This window comes from Pleurodeles waltl, chromosome 9 (genome assembly GCF_031143425.1).
Source record: "Pleurodeles waltl isolate 20211129_DDA chromosome 9, aPleWal1.hap1.20221129, whole genome shotgun sequence".
In the NCBI taxonomy this organism is placed as follows: Eukaryota; Metazoa; Chordata; class Amphibia; order Caudata; family Salamandridae; genus Pleurodeles; species Pleurodeles waltl.
The window spans coordinates 34,938,165-34,957,453 of NC_090448.1; the positions used below are offsets into that span (position 1 = coordinate 34,938,165).

Genomic DNA, 19,289 nt, shown 5'->3' on the forward strand with positions numbered 1-19,289 from the left:
TAAAACTATATGTTTGAGGGCATATGTGGCTGTAGATACACATGCTCTTCTAACTCTTACTGTCTAGTGTTAGTTATAGGGTGGTGCAAGTTGTTTTTCTTCAAAGAAGTGTTCCTAGTCACGAGATTGAGAACTCCTTTCTGAGATTGTTTGCTCTCCGCCGCTGGGTTTGGATGTATTTGTATTCAGTCTGTTGACTCTGTTTTCTTCCAACTTCTCTTTTTTGACAATATTGTCCTCTCTCACCCACTTTGGGCGTAGCTTCCATGTGACACCAATGGAAATGCTTCTCTGAAGGAACGGACTCAATTTCATTGCTGTCCTGTGCCATTCCAAATTTCCACAAACTGATCAGCATCTCATGTGCAATCTCTGCCTCTCCATGGGTCATCAGGAGGCTCTCTGCAATGCCTGTAAGTCCTTCTCCTCCATAAAATACTTTTGGACCGAAGAGCAGGTCAGCTGCAGATGGCCCAGAAGACGCCTCACGACACCCCAGACTTCTTTGGAGAGGAGCACGCTCTGGAAGAACCTGCGCGGGAGGAGGCCATGAAATTGTCATCCCAGTGTGTAAAAACTGTGGCCCCTCCTGCCGACTATAAGACTTTAAAAAATACTTTTTACCCCTCCTTGAGATTGCTGGTCCGGGACTGCCACCAGGCTATGGTCGGTACAGAAAATCTGCTTCGTATGCCCTGCCCTCTGTCTCGACACCAAAACCAACCATTAAGGCCAAGGCTGTGTCCTCGGCATCGACCTCCCTTTCCTCTGACCAAGAGATCATCTCCGTTTCTATTCAAACCTTGGGATAGATGAACCGGCACCCATCAGCCTCCACTTCGGTCCACTTCGGTGCTGACCATACCGCATCGATCAAAATGTTCTTGCCAAGGTCATCAGAGCAGAAATCCTATGAACCTCGAGACTTGGGCCAGTCTTCTGCCACGCCTTCTCATATGGAGCCCATTTTGGAAATCATGGACGCTCGTCTGCACTGCCTCCAAATGCAGGACGGCACTTGCCGGATTATTGCCATACCTTCATCTCCTGTGCTCCCCAAGAGGAAACTAATTCCAGGAGGCTTTGGACATTACTCTGCCTGCCAAAAGGAGGACCAAGGACAAGGCTACCAGTCTTCCACGTATACCTTCACCTCCTCCGCTGCCCCCATCTTCACCTCCGCACCATCCCCTCCCATTCTCCCACTTCACCCCCACCTGGAGATTACACACCCCAGGGTTCTCCTTTTTTTCCACTGGGCGTTTAGGGTGGCCTCAAGATGACACAGACCCTTGGGACACTTATGATACTGATCCTATTCCCTCCAGTGACCCTGACCTGTATCCCGCTAGCCCCTCATCACTGGAAGACACTACCTCATACCAATAGGTAGTAGCTAGGGCTGCGGCGTTCCACAATGTGAAGCTGTATAAGGACCCCATCGAGCAGGATTTCCTTTTCGATACATTGACTTCCACTGACAGGGGCATAGAATATCTCCTCATGCTTCCCTGCATGCTTTGTCATGCGGACAAGATTTTTAAAGAGCCTCTCCGCTCTTGGGTTATCACACCAAGGGTGGATAAAAAGTACAAGCCAACCCCCTCTGACTCTCTACATCAGTTCTCAGGTTCCACCCGACTCTATTGTAGCTATGACTGCTTGTAATTGGGCAAATAGGCCACTCTGGACACTCTTCCCCCTGAGAAGGAGAGTAAAAAGTTTGATGCTGCAGGCAAGAGAGTCGCGGCACAGGCCCGCAAATCATTGGTGTATCTCCAGCTCCCAAGTCTTACTAGCCCGGTATGACCAGGCTCGTTGGGACGAAATGGAGGAGCTCCTCCAGTTCTTACCCAGTGAACAGCATACAAGGGGGCAGCAAATAGTCTCAGAGGGGCAGGTCACCTCTAATAATTCCATTAGATGCCACCTGGATGCCGCAGACACAGCAGCTCACAGCATTAACACCAGCATCATTCTCTGGAGGCCTGCTTGGCTGGGTTGCTCTGGTTTTTAACCTGAAGTCCAGTAGGCAGTCCTCAATATGCCCCTTAATAAGGAGCACCTATTTGGAAACCATGTAGATATTACCTTGGAAAAACTTAAAGAAATGGACACTGCTAGGGCCATAGGTGCCATTCAGTCCCCTACACAGAGCCTTTTTTTGTCACCCTGGGTTCAGAGGCTCCTACAAATCCTTCACCACTGAGGCGCCCACCTCCTACCTTGGACTGCCTCAGTCCACCTATTCTAGAGGTTTCTACAGAGGCTGTTATAGAGGTACCAACAGCAATGGAAGGGTAAAGAGCACTGCCACATGCAGATCCTCCTCCACTGCCAAGCAGGGACTACCTCCACCTTCACCCTGCTCATCCTACACCTGTTGAGGGAAGACTCCAACATTTCTACTCAATATGGGACACCATTACCATTGACCAATAGGTCCTCTCCATTATCCAGTGTGGTTATTGTCTGGATTTGACCACCACTCTACCAAAATTCCCCCTCGCAGGCTGTCTAATGACCAGTTAACCCTTTTCGGACAAGAGGTTCAAACCCTGTTCAAAGGGGCCATAGATCTGGTTCTGCTACAACAACAAGGGACAGGACTATACTTAAGATAGACTCTCTCTTGTCGATAGTAGACCTCAGGCCCCTAAACAAATGCATCCTGTCGGAACACTAGCACATGGTCACCTTTCAGGATGTCATTCCATTCCTACAGCAAGGCAACATTATGACAGCTCTAGATCTAAAAGACACATTTATTTCACATTCTGATTCACCCTGCACATCGAAAACGCTTAAGGTTTGTCGTTCCAGGCAAACACTACCAGTTTAAGGCCCTTTCATTGACCCAGAATTTTCACAAAGTGCTTAGCGGTAGTCACTGCACACCTGTGAAGGCAAAACATTCATGTGTATCCCTACCTTGATGACTGGCTTAGCAAAGCTAGCATGGTACACCAATGCCAACAACACACTCGGTTGACAGTGGACTTCCTTCACAGTCTGGGTTTCACTCTCAACTTTTCCAAATCTAATCTCCAGCATCTACAGGTGCAACCTTACTTAGAGAACATCTTGAATGTGGAGCTAGGTTTGACTTATCCCAACCTGGGTTGGGTCCAAAACTTTTAGGCCCTACTTTCTCAAATTCAGGAGAACCATACCCACATAGTCATGACCATTATGCATCTGTTGGGGATGATGGCTTCTTGCATTGCCATAGTTCCCCATGCCAGACTTCACACGAGTTCCCGGCAGCAATGTCTGTCTCGTCAATGATCTCAGTCACCGGGTCACCTAGAAGATCTAGTGTTGTTAGACCTCCAGACTCACCAACCTTTTGAAAGGAGGCTCATTTCTAGACCCTATGCCTCAGGTCACATTGACCACAGATGCATCACTCACAGGGTGGGGTGCTCACCTTCAAAAGCCTCATAGTACAGGGCCTCTGGGATCCCAATCTTCAGTCCCTTCACATCAATTACCTCGAGCTTCAAGCAGTATTTCTAGCACTGAAAGCGTTCCCTCTTCACCTTTTTCACAAGGATGTCTTAGTCTGCACGGACAACATGACGGCCATGTATTGCTTACAGAAACAGGGGCACACAATCTTCTCAGCTGTTACAGCTCCCTCTGACCGTATGGAAGTGGGCCCTTCACCACCACATTCACCTGGTGGTGTGGAGTACCTGCCGGGGAGGGCCACGACTTTGCAGACCTGCTCTTCAGGATGCAGCAACAAGTCCATGAGTGGGAAGTCCACCCACAAGTACTTCACTCATACTTTGCAAAGTGGGGATCTTCTCACTTAGACCTTTTTGCCACAGCAGAAAATGCAAAATGTCCAAGCTTCATCTCCAGGTTTCCACACCCTCTATCCTGGGGCAATGCTGTATGGATTAATTGGTAAGGGATATTTGCCTACGCTTTACCCACTCTCCCCCTCATTCCGTATCTAGTTTGGCGGATCAGGCAAACATCTGTCATCATGACCCTTGTGGCTCCCACTTGGGTGCGTTAGCCATGGTTCACCCTGGACCTCTCAATAGTCCCTCAGGAGAAGTTCCCCAATAAGCCGGACCTTCTCACTAAAAATCAAGGACAAATCAGACATCCAGACACTCAACCTTGCCGTATGGCTACTGAGGTCAGAGTTTGGCTACTTAGGCTTTCCTGGGGAATGTATGGACATTCTCAAGGAAGCCAGTAGACCCACTACTAGAGCCTTTTGTGCTGCAAAATGGAAACACTTTGTTTGCTATTGTCAACCCAAACGTATTGAACCCCTTGAAAGATACTGTTCAAGAGATGGTTTATTTGCTCCACTTACAAAAAGCAAATCTAGTGTGCACTTCCATTTGTCTACATCTCACAGCTGTAACTGCATATCTGCAGAATAGACAACATATTTCCTTGTTCAGATTCTAGTCATGAAGGCTTTCATGGAGGGTATTAAATGTGTAATTCCACCTAGGGTACCTTTCGCACCATTGTGTAACCGTAACATTGTGCTCATCAGACTCATGATTCCCCCCATTTAAACCACTCTATTCATATCCACTTCAATTCCTCTCCTGGAAGGTGGCTTTCTTGGTCGCTATCGCATCATTTGGGACTGTTAGTGAGCTCCAGGCACTAACCTTGGTAGATCCCTTCTTCCAGATTTATAGAGCTAAAGTAGTCTTTCGCACTAACCCTAAATTCCTGCCTAAAGTGGTTTCACATTAACCAGTCGATTGAACTACCAGTCTTCTTCCCGCAACCCGACTCTGTTGCAGAAAGAGTCCTTCACGCTCTTGATGTCAAAAGAACACTCATCTTCTATATTGACAGGACCAAGAGTTTAGAAAAACTAAACAACTTTGTTGCTTTTTCACCACCTCACAAAGGTAGCCCAGTATCCAAGTCGGGCAAAGCCAGATAGACAGTCAAATATATACAAGCTTGTTATGCTATGGCCAAGAGACTCTTTCCTGTTACTCCTAGAGAACCCTCTACCAGGAAAAAATGTGCTACTATTGTTTTTCTTGGAAATGTTCCTATCCCTGACATTTGTAAGGAAGCTATACGGTCCACACCAGACACATTCACAAAACACTATTGTGTAGATGTGTTAGCATACCAACAAGCCAATGTCGGTCAGGATGTGCTACATACACTTTTCCAGTCAGCTGCAGCTCCTACAGGCTAGCCACTGCGTTTATGGAGGAACCTCTTTACAGTCTATGCAGAGCATGTGTGTCTACAGCCACACATGCCATTGAACGGATTGTTACTTACCCTGTGAGCATCTGTTTGTGACATGCAGTGCTCTAGATTCACATGTGCCCTACCTCCTCCCCAGATGCCTGTGGCCTTTGCAGTTACTTTATATTTGAATATATCTGTACATATGTATTTACCTTTTGCATGGACATCCTTCTCTATACTTTCCTTCCACTCGTTTATCAATGTAACAAAGGAGTTGTTGCCCTGCGCAATATCACCGAGATAAGTCACTCGATCTTGTGACTCTGAACACTTCTTCTCAGAAAAACTACTTGCACCACTTCGGACCCAACACTCAATGGCAGGAGTATGCAGAGCATGTGAATCTACAGCAGTACATGCAACTACTTTGCTGAGACGTGTCCATAAGTTATAGGCACTTGGCATTTGCCATCCTTTTAACACCTTTTTTCGTGACAAGTTCTTTAAACCAGAGCTGCTTTCCTTCCTCTTTTCATCTTGGTCAGTCACTTCTTCTCCCTTCTTCCTGTCCCCCTCTGCATTTTATAGAGGAGGAGGAGGAGAAGCTGCACAGGCTGGACCTGAAGAGGGTGGTCAGTTTCTGTAGCGAACGCACCTGGGAATTCCGGACTGCCAACTAGCTCATTCTAGGGTGCACAAGCAACAGGAAAGACAGTGCTATCTAGGAAAGGATGTTATCAAGGTGGAACATACTAAGCGTTATGCCTTACCATGAAAAGTAACTCCTGAAAGGAAAAGGGCCCTTTCTGTCAGAGCAGGTTTTCCACCCCCGCCTTAGCTAGAGGAGTCCCTGTGCTTGACATCTGCAGAGTGGCAGCATGGGTGTCTCTCCACACTTTTGCTAAGCATTACTGTTTGGATTTGGAAGTGCGTCTGGATGGCTCTGTCCTCCAGGGCTTCCATGTCTAGCTTTCTTCTCTGATATTTACCTCAGGTCCCTCCTCTCCTCCAAATGGGGTACTGCTTGCCAATTTATTCAAAACGGGAGGAATGTGTAGGTAGGAATATCTTTTAACATTCAGTAATGTTCTTTCTGTTAGAAGCTGTGTCTACCTGCAGGTTGCGCACCGATCCCGCCCTCCTCCCACTCTTGAAGTGTGGGCATGTTATAATTCTAACGCCCTCTAGATGGATAGTCACTTGCATTAGTTTATCATGTTCCAACGTTGTTGCATTGCACCTCTACTCACAGGAGATCATTATCATCCTTGCACCTAATTTGGCTTCGAAAAAGTGGAGGGGAAACTGGCGTTTGAATGCTGGGACGAGTGCTTTATGGCTTCAGTGAAGTCATGATGGCATTCTTCTGGCATTGACATGGAGTCAGTGCCACCTATCGGCATGGAAGAGCTATGGATAAGGTTCTAGATCCAGTCTCGTGCCTGCAATCTTCTCAAGTTGAGTAATCTGCAGGTAGATGTAGTATCATCCAGAGAGAATGTTGTCCATGGTAATTAACTTTCTGATGTATGCCTCTACGTGCAGATATCTCATCTTTTAATTCCTCACCTTTTGAATATCCCAAGTGCCAGTCTGGATCTAAAAACTTTTTCAATAGCTCCCCCACTCTGGTAGGGGCGCCGGCTCCACTTTGGCGCTGCATGCAGCACCTCGTAACATCACTGGAGTCATAAAGGACCCCCGTAGACGTGCTGACGTCCTTTTCCTTTTTTATGCACCATTGTTACATTCTGGAACTCTTCAGCTCTCCTCGGAAAGCATTTAATTCTGAATCTTCAGATCTTCATTGATAGTCATAAACTGTGACTAATTCCCTGCTGCTTGTGCAGACCCCGGAATACCTTCAATACATATATAAACAGTACAGGAAAAGGGCATTTAAGAATGTTAATCACTGTAGGTCATTTACCATAAAGTCTCTGTGTAGACTCAGTGGTGTATTTACTTGCTGATTGCTGTAGGAGGCTTGTTGTACAAAATATAGAAGAGCCTCTGAATGATTAACACTTTGTCTTTGAAAAAAGGCTGACTTTATATACAAATAGGAAAAACACCCTGATAGGCTATCACTGAAGAGATTGAACAAGAGTCGTACACCTTTCAAAACCTCAGATGCTCCCTATCCCACAATGCACTGTAGTGGCAGTTTACATGAGTGGCAGTTCTTTTTTCAGGCTCTGTCAGGCAGGATCTCTGAACACCTCAGATGTCTCTTCACCTTCAGATCTTTTCATCACACATATTCAGTTTTTCCAAAAGCTTAATACTCGACAATTTGACATCTCTACTACTGAGAACATTCATTTTTCTGACAGGAATTTTAGTCAGAATGCCGGCCCTTTTTACCATATACCTTTCATGTGGTAGAAAGGCAGCGTGCTCTGACGCTCATAAGGTCTGTGTAGTGTGCCTTTCACCTGCACACCTTGCAAAAGGATGTGGCATTTGCTGTAAAATGTTGAAAAGGATGCTTAAAGACCGAGACAGCATAAGAATCCGTGGCTTGATTCAGGGGTGTGGAATTTAATAAAATATCTACTTGTCTACCGGTCAGGTTGCTTCATAAATCTAGTTGCCCTGTAAAAAAAAAAAAAAAAAAAACTACTTGTCCCTTTGGTGCCATGTAGTGTGGCAACATAATATGGCAGTAGTCTCATTAGGTAAAATCACTATAGCAATTTCCTTATTTTGCCAGCTTCCTATATACTGGGTTGGAGGAAGCAGTAAGCAATAGTTCCAGGGCTGGAATGTCTTGGAGTCTGTGCAGACCTACTAACTTGTATGTTTTAGGGATTTTCACCAGCTCTTCTCTAATCTTTTCCCATACTGAGAAAGGTTGGAAATTTACTCCTCACAACGGCAGAAGCAAAAGTTGTTCCAGGGTTGGGGAAAAAAGTGGTTGTAGAAAACTGAACTTGTAAACACTCAATAGATTTTTGCATGAGTGAATCTACACATGCATATTTGTTCGTGCTAAAATACAGTTCACAAATATTTTCTAGGAGTACGATTTCCTGGTCTACTTCCTTAAATTCTTGTGAATTCATGAAAGCCACTAATACAAAAGACATATACCACGTTTGTGAATTCCTTCAGGAACAGGGCCCCGAATTGGATCTGGCGTTAACCAAGATATTTTGTTTTTATTAAAATTCTGTTGCTTTCACTATCCATCGATTGGCTGGCTTTAGTGTGAGTGATAATATTCTGCTCTTCCATAAGGAACATATTGGCACACAAAGTAGTTTTGTTCAGTGCCAGGAACTGCTGTGGCAATGTGCTTTTTTTTTTTTTTTGACAATTTGTTTTATTTTTTTTGCTTTTTACCACTGTTTGTTACAATGGCGAGGGCCTGGCAGCTCCCACAACAATAAAGTGCTACAAAAGCCACGTCAAAACAAGACGGAGACTGACAAAACCAAAAGACTGACCACCAGTGTTGGATCGGTTGGCTTTGCTCATGATTGCTTACTTTTATGTTTCCTAGGTATTCCTATTTTCTGGAAATAGTAGCGTGCGTCAACACATTTTACTAAATGATGCTTCAAAGAAATAGTACCTCAAATTTCACAGTAATTTAGCCGAACGTTTTTTTCCTACTTGCATATTTTTTCTGAAAATTTTATTTTGAAAGCAAAGAATCATTAATCCTGCTTACAAGCGTCTGCAAAGATTTGCATCTAATCAGAGCATTCTGGAAACATTATGTGTAGCCGCATATTGTTAAAACTTTCAAACGTGTTTACACTTTTTTTTTTTTTTTTAATGGTCAGTAGTTTACGTCAGTAATGCCCCTACAACGTTTATTTAGAGAGCTCATCCTAATAACAAAGGCGTTGCATTACTGAACCATAAATGCAAGTTTACAGCATTAACACATGGGCACAAATATTACCTCAACTGCAGACAGTTCCCTTCCCTGTAAACTGGCAGCCAAAGGGTTTGTGCTGAAGGAGGTTGGGCATACGTGTCCCAAGGACAAAATAAGCATAAAAACTTGCTGTGCTTGACCCCAAACAAAATGTCCAGGGCGTTGGGCTATAGGAATTCCACACCCCTGTAACATAGGAAAGCATAGAAGGAGAGGAATAAAAGAAATAGACTGGAAAGGTGATCCTCCTGTCACACTGCCGAAAAGCATCAGAAATCTGATATATAACTCCCAAAGAAGGAGATCTAAGGCCAAAAAGTCTCCCTCAAGACATCCGCATCTACACCACTCTCATCGGCATCATTTGCTGACTTAAAAACATTGACATAGAATGTAATGGCCCTGTCTTGTTCACAATCGACAGAGGGGTCAACGTTGATGCGGCAGCATCATCACCATCTCTTAGCATGGAAGTCAGCGACCAGAATACCAGCAGTGCCTTCGGCGTTGAAGTCTACAACGGTGCGGACACATCATTCAAGATCAGTGCCCAAAATTCACAGTACAATACCAAGATCCCAATGGTTGGCGTCAAGGTCCCGTCGCTCGATGGCGAGACCCCAAATGATGTTGGAGACATGCTTCACCAGCGACTCCCGGTTCCGGCAAAGAGAATCTACTCAATGTCAGTGTCCCCCCTCTCGACACTGAGGATACTTGAAAGTAATGTGTCCTCTTCTTCACAATGATCGGATCTCCTTATCAGTTATCACATTCTCAACAGTCAAAGGCTCTGTTATGCCCTATTATACCAGCGTGTAGAGGTACCACTACAACGTTTAAATCTGTCTCCTTTGTAACAATTTTCTAGGGCCACGTCGATGTCACCCATTAGAAAATGAAAGGCTCCCTTTCTAATTACATCTCCGCCTCCAAGGACTCCTCGCGTAAGATCTATGACCACCTCTTGCTCAAGATAATGATCCAGATCACCTGATTAAATTTCAAATTCATCACACACTTCGACTTCTCCACCTCAGTCTCCAACTATAGTATCTCCAGTGGATGATGTCATGACTTTTCAAAAAGCCCTAGTGAGAGGTGCATTGAAGCTAAATATTACATTGGACACACCCCAGCAGACAGTCCATAGAACTTGGAATCCCTTCATCTAAGATCTACACCATGACCTCTTCTTCCTCTGCTTACTGGTCTCATGGATATTATTGATGAAAAGTTACCAACCCCAGCCACATTTAAAGTGGCCATACCAAGACTCTTAAAGAAGTACAGACCTCCACAGCAAGACCCAGATTTCCTAAAATCTGATCAGAAACTAAATTCGATCATTATGACGTCACTAAGGTTTAGGCATGCTTCAGCTCTGGGTTCCACAGCTCCCCCAGATCGTGAGAGCAAACAAATGCATGTCATCAGTGAAAAAGTGTGTGGCACAGCATCCACCTGTTTGAGAAACACTAATGTGGCTGCATTGTTGGGTAGATTCCACTGCAAAATATGAGAAGTAATGAAGACAGACATCAAGATTACTTAGAAATGGTAAATAAGGGATCCTTGATTTCTAATCAATCAATTAGTGTGGCAGTTTACTCAGAACTTTCCGCAACTTCTTTTTGTCATGGCATCTCACTGAGGCAAACATCTTGGCTAAGACTATCATCATTGAAATCTGACGCTCAGTTGGAGATTACGAATTTACCATTTTCAGGTTCCCCCTTACTTTACTACCGTACTGAAGAGGAACTGCTCAGAATGAAAAATGAGGTGGAAATCTTAAAGGCGGTCGGCCTTGAGGAACAAAAGAAGTAATTGAAACAGCATTTCAGGCATGGAGACAGACAGATCCCTTATCATAGAGTGCAATCCCCTAATAGGCTGTACCACTACTCACAATTGCAGCGGCAATCGCAAAGTCAATATCAAAGCCGTTAAGCGAATAAGATTTCCACCCCAATCCAGTGTCTCCGACACATAATGAGAAAAAGTGTTCCCTTCGAAGAAGAGTGGATCATCAATCCAGAAGAAATGTGCACAGCTTCTGCAACGTGCCAGACCATCTGTTTGTCAGGAAGCGCCTCTTCTAGTTTCGATGGCATCTTGCATCTCCATAGTTCCTTACACATGCCTCTACATGAGATCTGTCCAAATCTGTCTGGCCTAGCTGGTGTCACAAAAATTGGGACATTGGGAAGATCGCATATATTAACTGGTGGACCTAGTCTCGGAATCTTATAACAGGAATGCCTTTTTCTGAAAGAAAGGCCCTCCTCACAAACTACATCACAGATGCCTTAATGACAGGATGGGGTTCGAAATGGACTACCTCCCATATCAAGGTCTTTGGTCTCAAGAAGAAAAATCTAATTATATAAATTAATTGGAGCTCAAAACTGTACATCTAGTTTCTCCAGTATTGGAAAATTCATAGATTAACATGCTGAATCATTCCTTGCCATCAGAATGGGAGTCCCTCGGTACCTTATAAAAGCAATGCAATGTTAAACATAGAGTATGAAGGCTCTAGGCCCTTCAATTTTGTAACATATCATAGTCAATTTAAAAAAAGAGACCAAACTTAGATTTCAGCCAATCGGGCTGCTTTGCCCTCTAGAACACTCCTGTGAGAAGCTCCAGTCCCTCAGATTTTCTGCCTCACGTCACGCTAGGGAGCCTCCACAGAGCGCTGCTCAATTCTACCTATTTGAAATATTTCAGACAAATTTCCAAACATTTCGTTGCCTCTGGAGCTTTTAACTTTGTCCCTTAGTGCATATTCACTGCAAATCTGAATTAATCCCAGATTTCGTCATGTCAGATAAGGAAACGAAGAGTCTATTCAGAGTATTTAGCACCTACTGAAGGATGCTTCGAGGATCCTCATTAGGACTGCATCTACTGCCTTTACCCAGAACATAAGGCCAAAGATTGTAAGGTATGTCATAGCGTTTCTACAAAGACACTAAAAGTTGGAGAAGGAAGTCTGCTGATATGGCTCCAGATGCTCAAAACTATGAAAGAGCCAGTGTCTATTCGGATGGTGAGGACTCCTAGTCATCGTCCACTGTGCAACTGCAGACAGAATCTTGCCTTATCTTTCCTCCAAAAACGAGCACAAGTACCCCCAGACCATTTTGAGCATTGTTAGGCCTTGTTAGTGGGGATCATATGACACAGTTAAGAAGGTACCCACGTCTTGGCATACCCATGACCACCTGTGGTGTTAAATCAAAGACCAAAAATGTAATGGAAGCAATGGTTTCCTGCCAGTTCATGATGGACTGTTTCTATGAAGGCCAGGGTCAGTACTGATGTGCATAAGGCATGCCTCTGATTAGAGGGGTACAGTGGGTGAACAGCGATGGGTTGGAATGCTACCCATAGTGATTGCCAATGATTAGACTATTTGGAAGCATTCTTCCCATCTCCTAGAATACGTAGTTTACTGTGTTTGATGTAAATACTCGAGTGGCTTCGGGTATGCCCAAATATTTGTCCCTTTTAGGGAATCTACTTGGGTGGAGGGCTTTTCTTTCTTGTCCACATTTACTTAGATTGGCTTGCTACTCATAATTACTGAGGGGGATCCCCTGTAAGAGAAGGAAAGGTTACTTACCTGTAATTTTAGTTCTCTTCCAGGGGAATCTTCATCCAAGTCCTTTGCCTCTGTGGACAAGAAAAAGTGAAATATGTTTCCCTTTTTGCAAATAAAAGCCTATTTTGTTTGTAAAAACAATCCGACCTGTTACTGGTGGGCACAATGGAACACTGGGTTAGGGTGAGCCCTTAAAATTCAGCGTCATATTTAACTTTCTTGTCTATGACAACCTGCCTGCTTACATTTCCCTTCATTACCTTTTTTCCTTTTAACAAATGTTTTTGAAAGATCTTTTGGTTGCTTTTTTCACCTGTAGTGGGTAATTGATTTTATCGGATGTTTAGAAATAGAAAAAATAAAATTTGACTATGATAGCCTTTTTAATAGGCTGCAGAGGCATTTCTCCTATAATTCTACTTTCTACTGAAAAGTCCTAAGCATATGTACATTTTTATATAATTGCTTGCAAAGTATTCCAGAATCCCAAAATTGGACCAGACAGTTCAGTACATGTGACTTTTGATGAAGATTCCGTGGAAGGGAACTAGCATTACTTTTAAGTTGTTTTTTCCTTCCTATTGTTACTCGTTACTTAAATCATTTCTGCTGAAAAAATCTAAACAGTGCTTGTAATAATTTGCTTTTTCAGATTGTTAATCCCAAAACAGATGAGCAGCGAATAAGACTACAAGAATCTTGCAAAGACATCCTGCTCTTTAAAAATCTTGATCAGGTAACATTTGTAGTCAGTCGGTTGTGGCATTGTTACTATTTGTACCTTTTCCTCACCCATTGTAGATTCTGTTGCCTTGAAGCCTCTAATTTCAGTGTCAAGGAAATACTTTATTCATTACCCTCAAGTGGGATATTTCAAACAAAATTCTTCCAGTAACCTGCAGAGCTTCATTTTTGCCTTTACTTTTGGCTGGCTGTATACAATAGCCAGACACTGGTATGACAACGTCCTGAAATAGATTTTACAGTTTTCCTAGAAACCAACAGTTTTGTTTGACATGGACATCATGTAAATGACATTTTATATGACAAAATTATAAAGCACATGCTTCCTGGGTGCTCCCCAGTGAAGAGCGAATAGTGTGTACTGATGCGATGGAAAGCAGTCAAACCATGTCTCAAGTCTGAAGAAAAATGAAACCAAATGAGTGAGAAAGCCTTTCATAGAAGACATTGAGTGTGAGTTGCCCACACATTGCCTTTTTTCCTGTAAATCAGTGTAGGCTCTGCATCGGAGCATTCTCTTGCTGATAGTCATAAACATAGAGTCTTGCCTGCATGCAGGGACCTTGGAATGAATGCCCAGCAGCCGCCCGCCCTAGCCACCCCTCCCAAAAAAAAAAAAAAAAAAAATCCCCACTTGGACTATTCATTTCATCACAGAGCACATCAAGTAAACCATCCATCATAAGAAGAGTTCTCTTCACGCTTTCATCCTTACACCCATATATTAATCCAGCATTTCACCCTTCCATTTATTAATTTTCTTATGTTCATCCTTCGCTTCAGCCTTCCATCAACCAAACTTTGTTCCATCCTCAAATTCAGCCACTCGTCCTTTTACTCTTTCATAATATATATCCATCCTTGCCGCGATCCAGTCACAAACGAATCCAGGAATCAGTCAAGCCATTCTTTCACCCAGCATTTCCCTCTTTCCTCCCATCTGACCATTTTTCCATTCATCTTGTTATTGACCCTTACACTTATTGATCCTTTCACTTTTCCATCCTTTTCCCTATTCCTCCTTTCACCCTTCACTCCATTCATTCTCATCTTCAATCCTTTCACTCTTGCATTATAGCCTTGATCTTATCTTTCTTCTTTCCTTTCATGTTTCCTTCTTCCACCTTTCGCTCCTGGTCCTGTTCTCTCCCCTTTGCATCACCCATCTTTTAATGCATAGTTTTTCCTTTAATACTTTTCTCCCTTGAGCCTACATTGTCATCATTTTACTATGCATATTCTCCCACTGTAGACAACTCGGGTGAGCACGTTGTTGTTCCCTAACAGCGATATTTATTAGCGTTTTGCATGAAGACAGAATAGCCCATAAATAGCTAATTATTGCTTAACTGTTACCCAGTTCACCAGGCCGTTAGGCCCAAAGGCCGCACCTGCTTAAGCTGCTAAAGTGGTGGGGAGTGGCAGGGGGTGAGGGGGTTCACTACACATACATGCACGCACACACATATTAGTGCAACTAAGTCCTTGCACACAAACACCCTTTTGGCGCAGCTGGGGCGCGAGATACCCGCATAGAGCCAAAGCGTCTACTGTCTGTGGAAGCCACATATACTCCTGTACAGCTGTGCAAAGAATTTACTTCAGCAAAAATAACACATGTTCCAGTTGCATAACAGTTTTGGTCACTAGTATTGCTTAACAACAGTCACGTAAATTAAAAAAGAAAAAAAAAAAGATGGCCAAGCTGATCCCACCCATCAGATATGTGCAGTGGGCGCCACATTGCAATAGCAAAACTTAAATGACCAAAACGTTATATTCCTGAAACGTAGACAAATCATACGTTCTGATGGATACAACTACCTGTGGATTCCTCACCTAATGAATTTTCCCCATGCGCCAGCATCCAACGGAAATTTTCTTCTAGCTCTGCACGTCGACGATGACGTCACAATTTTCCGACTCCCACGCGACGCCGTATGACGTCACCAGGCAATAAGAGGTCCTCGTCAGCATGCAGACATCAGTTCCCTTTTTTCCGTGCCTTCGAGTAATGTTTTTTTCTTCGAGGCTCCAGGGAGCTACTGTTTCACTTTGAGTGTTACTATTTCTCTTCCAGGGGATCCTCATCAATAGTCATAAACATTGAATATTCCCGCCCTTGTGCGGGGACCCCGGAGCATATATATATAAAATACATACATATTATCATGTGTAAAACAGCAATGCAGGCTATAATCATAAATAGGCTAAAATGCTTTATTTCTATGCAAGTTTTTTTTTTTTTTTTTTTTCATATTATAAAATCACAATAGATCATAAATATCTACCTAAGCCCCAAAAACTGGACTTAGGGAAGTAAACAGCAGTAAATAGCAGAGAAAAATAGAAAAAACCACATTGAAAAACAATGAAGCATTCTTAGCCAATAGGCTGCATGCAGGTTAACACAGGAGAACCATAAAAACTTTGGCACCGTGCCTTTAAGACCCTGAGCACCTCCAGTATCCCACCATGCCTCAGGGGTGAAGGGAAGGTGACAGTTGGTTCACAGTTAGGTCAGTTCTTTTTTCCGGCTTCTTCTGAGAGGATCCTGGAGCATTGAGCTCTCAGTTTTTCTGAGTTTTTCTTCGGAAAAATCCCTAAAAATAGTGTTTTTCCTGTTTACTCGACAGATAACATCTTTTGTCTGAGTTTGGCAGTCTTTTCTGACAGAAAATGCCATCTCTTTTTGTAAAATGTCCTTCTTGTGGGAAGAAGAAAGCCCAGTCAGACCCACACTCTCTGTGTATTGTCTGCCTGCCACAGAGTCACTGTCCTGACACCTGCAAGTATTGTAAGAAGATGTCAAGGAGGACTCTCAAAGACAGAGAGAAAATCAGGCTGCATGGGCTTCAGGAGAGGAAAAAGTCAACATCCTCTTCACTTCCCAGGCCTCCAACAGAAGGAATGGCCAGAAAGACGTCGACAGGTAGGATTGTGCCTGTTTGTTCTCCATCGACGTCATCGTTACCACCGTCTCACCGGCATAGATCGCCGTCGACGGTGACCAGACCGACGTCGAGGGACAAAGCGTCGAAGCATGGACAGCACAGGGGTACATCTCCGTCGATGGCAGGCCGCCGTTCGGCGTCGAGCCATCTCCGGCACTCCCGTTCGCCGTCGAGAACGTCTCGCCCCTTGGCGTCGAAGGACAAGACGTCAAAATCACCACGACGGCATGAACATCCGCCGTCGACCACTCGCCACTCAACGTCGAGACACACGATGGCGAGTAGGTCCAGATCCTGCGATCGACGCTCGGCGTCGAGACATTCAACGTCAAGGCTTTCGGCATCAAGACCTTCGACGTCGAGAACAGCCGAGCCATCGCACCTTTCGACGTCGAGGATGCAATCGACGTCGACACAACCTTCAGCTGTGTCACAGGCAGTAGAGCCAGCGGATAAAGCTCCCTCACCGGTGGTCTCTATACGGAGTGCATCATCCCATTCCAGAGCGGGCTCATCGGGGCATGTTTCTCCCATCACCCTATCACCTAGATGGTTAGAGAGCCTGAATAGATCGGCAGCATCCCCGGATTCCCAATACTCTAGGATGTATTCTCCTACTTCCTCATTACCTAGAACGCCATCGCCTACAGCTAGAGCAGGACGGGCTCGTTCTGCTCCTCGTCAGCCGACCACAAGACCTGCACACTCTGCTACAGCTTCTCGTAGCAGGTCTCGTTCCCGAAGGAGAACCAGGTCGCGAACACCACACAGAAGATCACCCTCTTGGTCTTCTTCAGGATCGTCTGTTGGGCGCTACTCCCCCACACTGACAGATTCTCCACCTGCTAGGATCTCACCGGTGGATGATATCACCACTTTTAATGAGGTTCTTTTAAGGGGAGCGCAGAAACTAAATATTGAGGTACCGGAGCCGGCCACCTCATCCTCAGTTATCTTTGAGACTCTACAACACAGATCAGTCTCGAGAAAACTGCTGCCACTAGTACCGGGTTTGCTGCAACCTACTATGGACACCTTTCTGACTCCAGCCACTCTCAAGTCTGCCCCGGCTAGGATTCAAAAGAAGTACAAAGCTCCGGAGCAAGATCCTTTATTCCTGCGGAAGGATCCGCCACCGGACTCTGTTATCTTAGTCGCAGCCAGAAAAACACACTCTGTGGCATCATCTTCCACAGTCCCCCCGGATAAGGAGAGCAGACACCTAGACTCCCTGGGGAGAAAGATGTGCGGTACGGCGGCATCTGCTATGAAGGTCTCCAGCGCATCAGCACTTCTGGGCAGATATGACCGCTCTCTGTGGGACTCACTCCACAGATTTACAGAGAAGTTGCCCAGGGAAGATAGACAGGACTTCCAGGAAATCTTGCAGGAAGGGGGCCTAGTATCTAACCAGGTCATCAGCGCGGCGGCGGACGGGGCGGATTTGGCTGCGCATGGGTATGCGCACGGAATCTGCGCTGGGAGGTCTTCCTGGCTACGGCTCACTGGTCTGAAACAGGAAGCACAACAACGTATTTTAAACCTCCCATTCAGCGGGAATTCGTTGTTCGGTACCCACGCGGATGAAGAGATGACCCGAATGAAAACAGAGGTGGACACTATGAGGGCAGTGGGCCTGGAACGTAAGAAAGACTTCAGGCGGAGGTACAGGCCGTACGACAGACGCCCATTAGAGCAGAGGGTTCAAACCCCTCACTGGTCTCAGAGGCCACAGCAACGACAGGGACGTCCCCTGTTTCAGGCGCGTAGACCCACAAGAGACCGAGGGGCAAGTAGACCTCAACAGTCTACAGCAAAGACACCAACAAAGCAATGAAGCATTGCTTCCCTCAGCACTGTGCACCACTCCGGTGGGGGGAAGTATTACGCATCATCTTCACGAGTGGCACTCCATCACAAAAGACAAATGGGTGCTCAATATTGTCGAACATGGCTATTCTCTCCTTTTCAAAAAACCTCCTCCACACTTGCCACCAGCAAGATGTTTTCCTTCTCATCTCAGCCTGCTACGCAAGGAAGTTCTTGCACTCCTACAAAAGAAAGCTGTAGAAAAGGTTCCACCGGCACAAAGAGGAAAAGGGGTGTACTCCCGTTACTTTCTGGTGGCGAAAAAGGGTCAACATGGCATCTTCAGGCCAATTCTGGACTTACGGCTCCTGAACAAGTACATAAGAAAACAGAAGTTCAGGATGCTAGCCCTTCACCAGATTGTTCCGCAACTGCATCAGGGAGACTGGATGTGCTCCATCGACCTACAGGATGCATATTTTCACATCCCAATAGCATCCAAACATCGGAAATTCTTACGTTTCCAAATAGCGTCACAGCACTACCAATTCAGAGTCCTACCATTCTGCCTGAAGTCTGCACCTCGAGTCTTTTCAAAATGTGTAGCAGTGGTAGCGGCACATCTTCGAAGACAAAAAATATTCGTCTACCCCTACCTGGACGACTGGTTATTGAAGGCTTCCTCTCCGGATCAGGCGAGAAAACATCGAGACATTGTACTAAGAACTTTCGAGTCTCTAGGTCTTCAAATCAACCACAACAAGTCAACCTTGATTCCAACACAAAACCTCCACTACCTGGGAGCTATACTAAACACAGAGCTCTAAAGAGTGTATCCTTCGGAGGAACGACTTTTATCGATCTACAGGAAGTGTCAACAACTATTAAAAGCCGATGCACCTACTGCTCGTCAGGTGACATCGCTTCTGGGCTCCATGGCTTCATGCATCTTCATTGTCCCGAACGCCAGGCTACACATGAGGCCCCTTCAGGAGGCATTAGAGAACAACTGGAGCCAAAAGACTGGTCGCTGGGAGGACAGAGTACGACTACCAGCAGCGGCTTTTCAATCACTACA

The 19,289-nt window shown here is 44.9% G+C and overlaps 1 protein-coding gene across 1 annotated transcript in view; it reads left to right on the top strand.

Moving 5' to 3' along the window:
* Window positions 1-19,289, top strand: part of PRKAR2A (protein kinase cAMP-dependent type II regulatory subunit alpha) — a 716,041-nt gene that overhangs the window by 181,084 nt on the left and 515,668 nt on the right. The window contains exon 4 of the mRNA XM_069206211.1: window positions 13,357-13,440. Within this exon, the coding sequence (XP_069062312.1) occupies window positions 13,357-13,440 (84 nt within the window). The remainder of the gene's footprint in view (window positions 1-13,356; window positions 13,441-19,289) is intronic.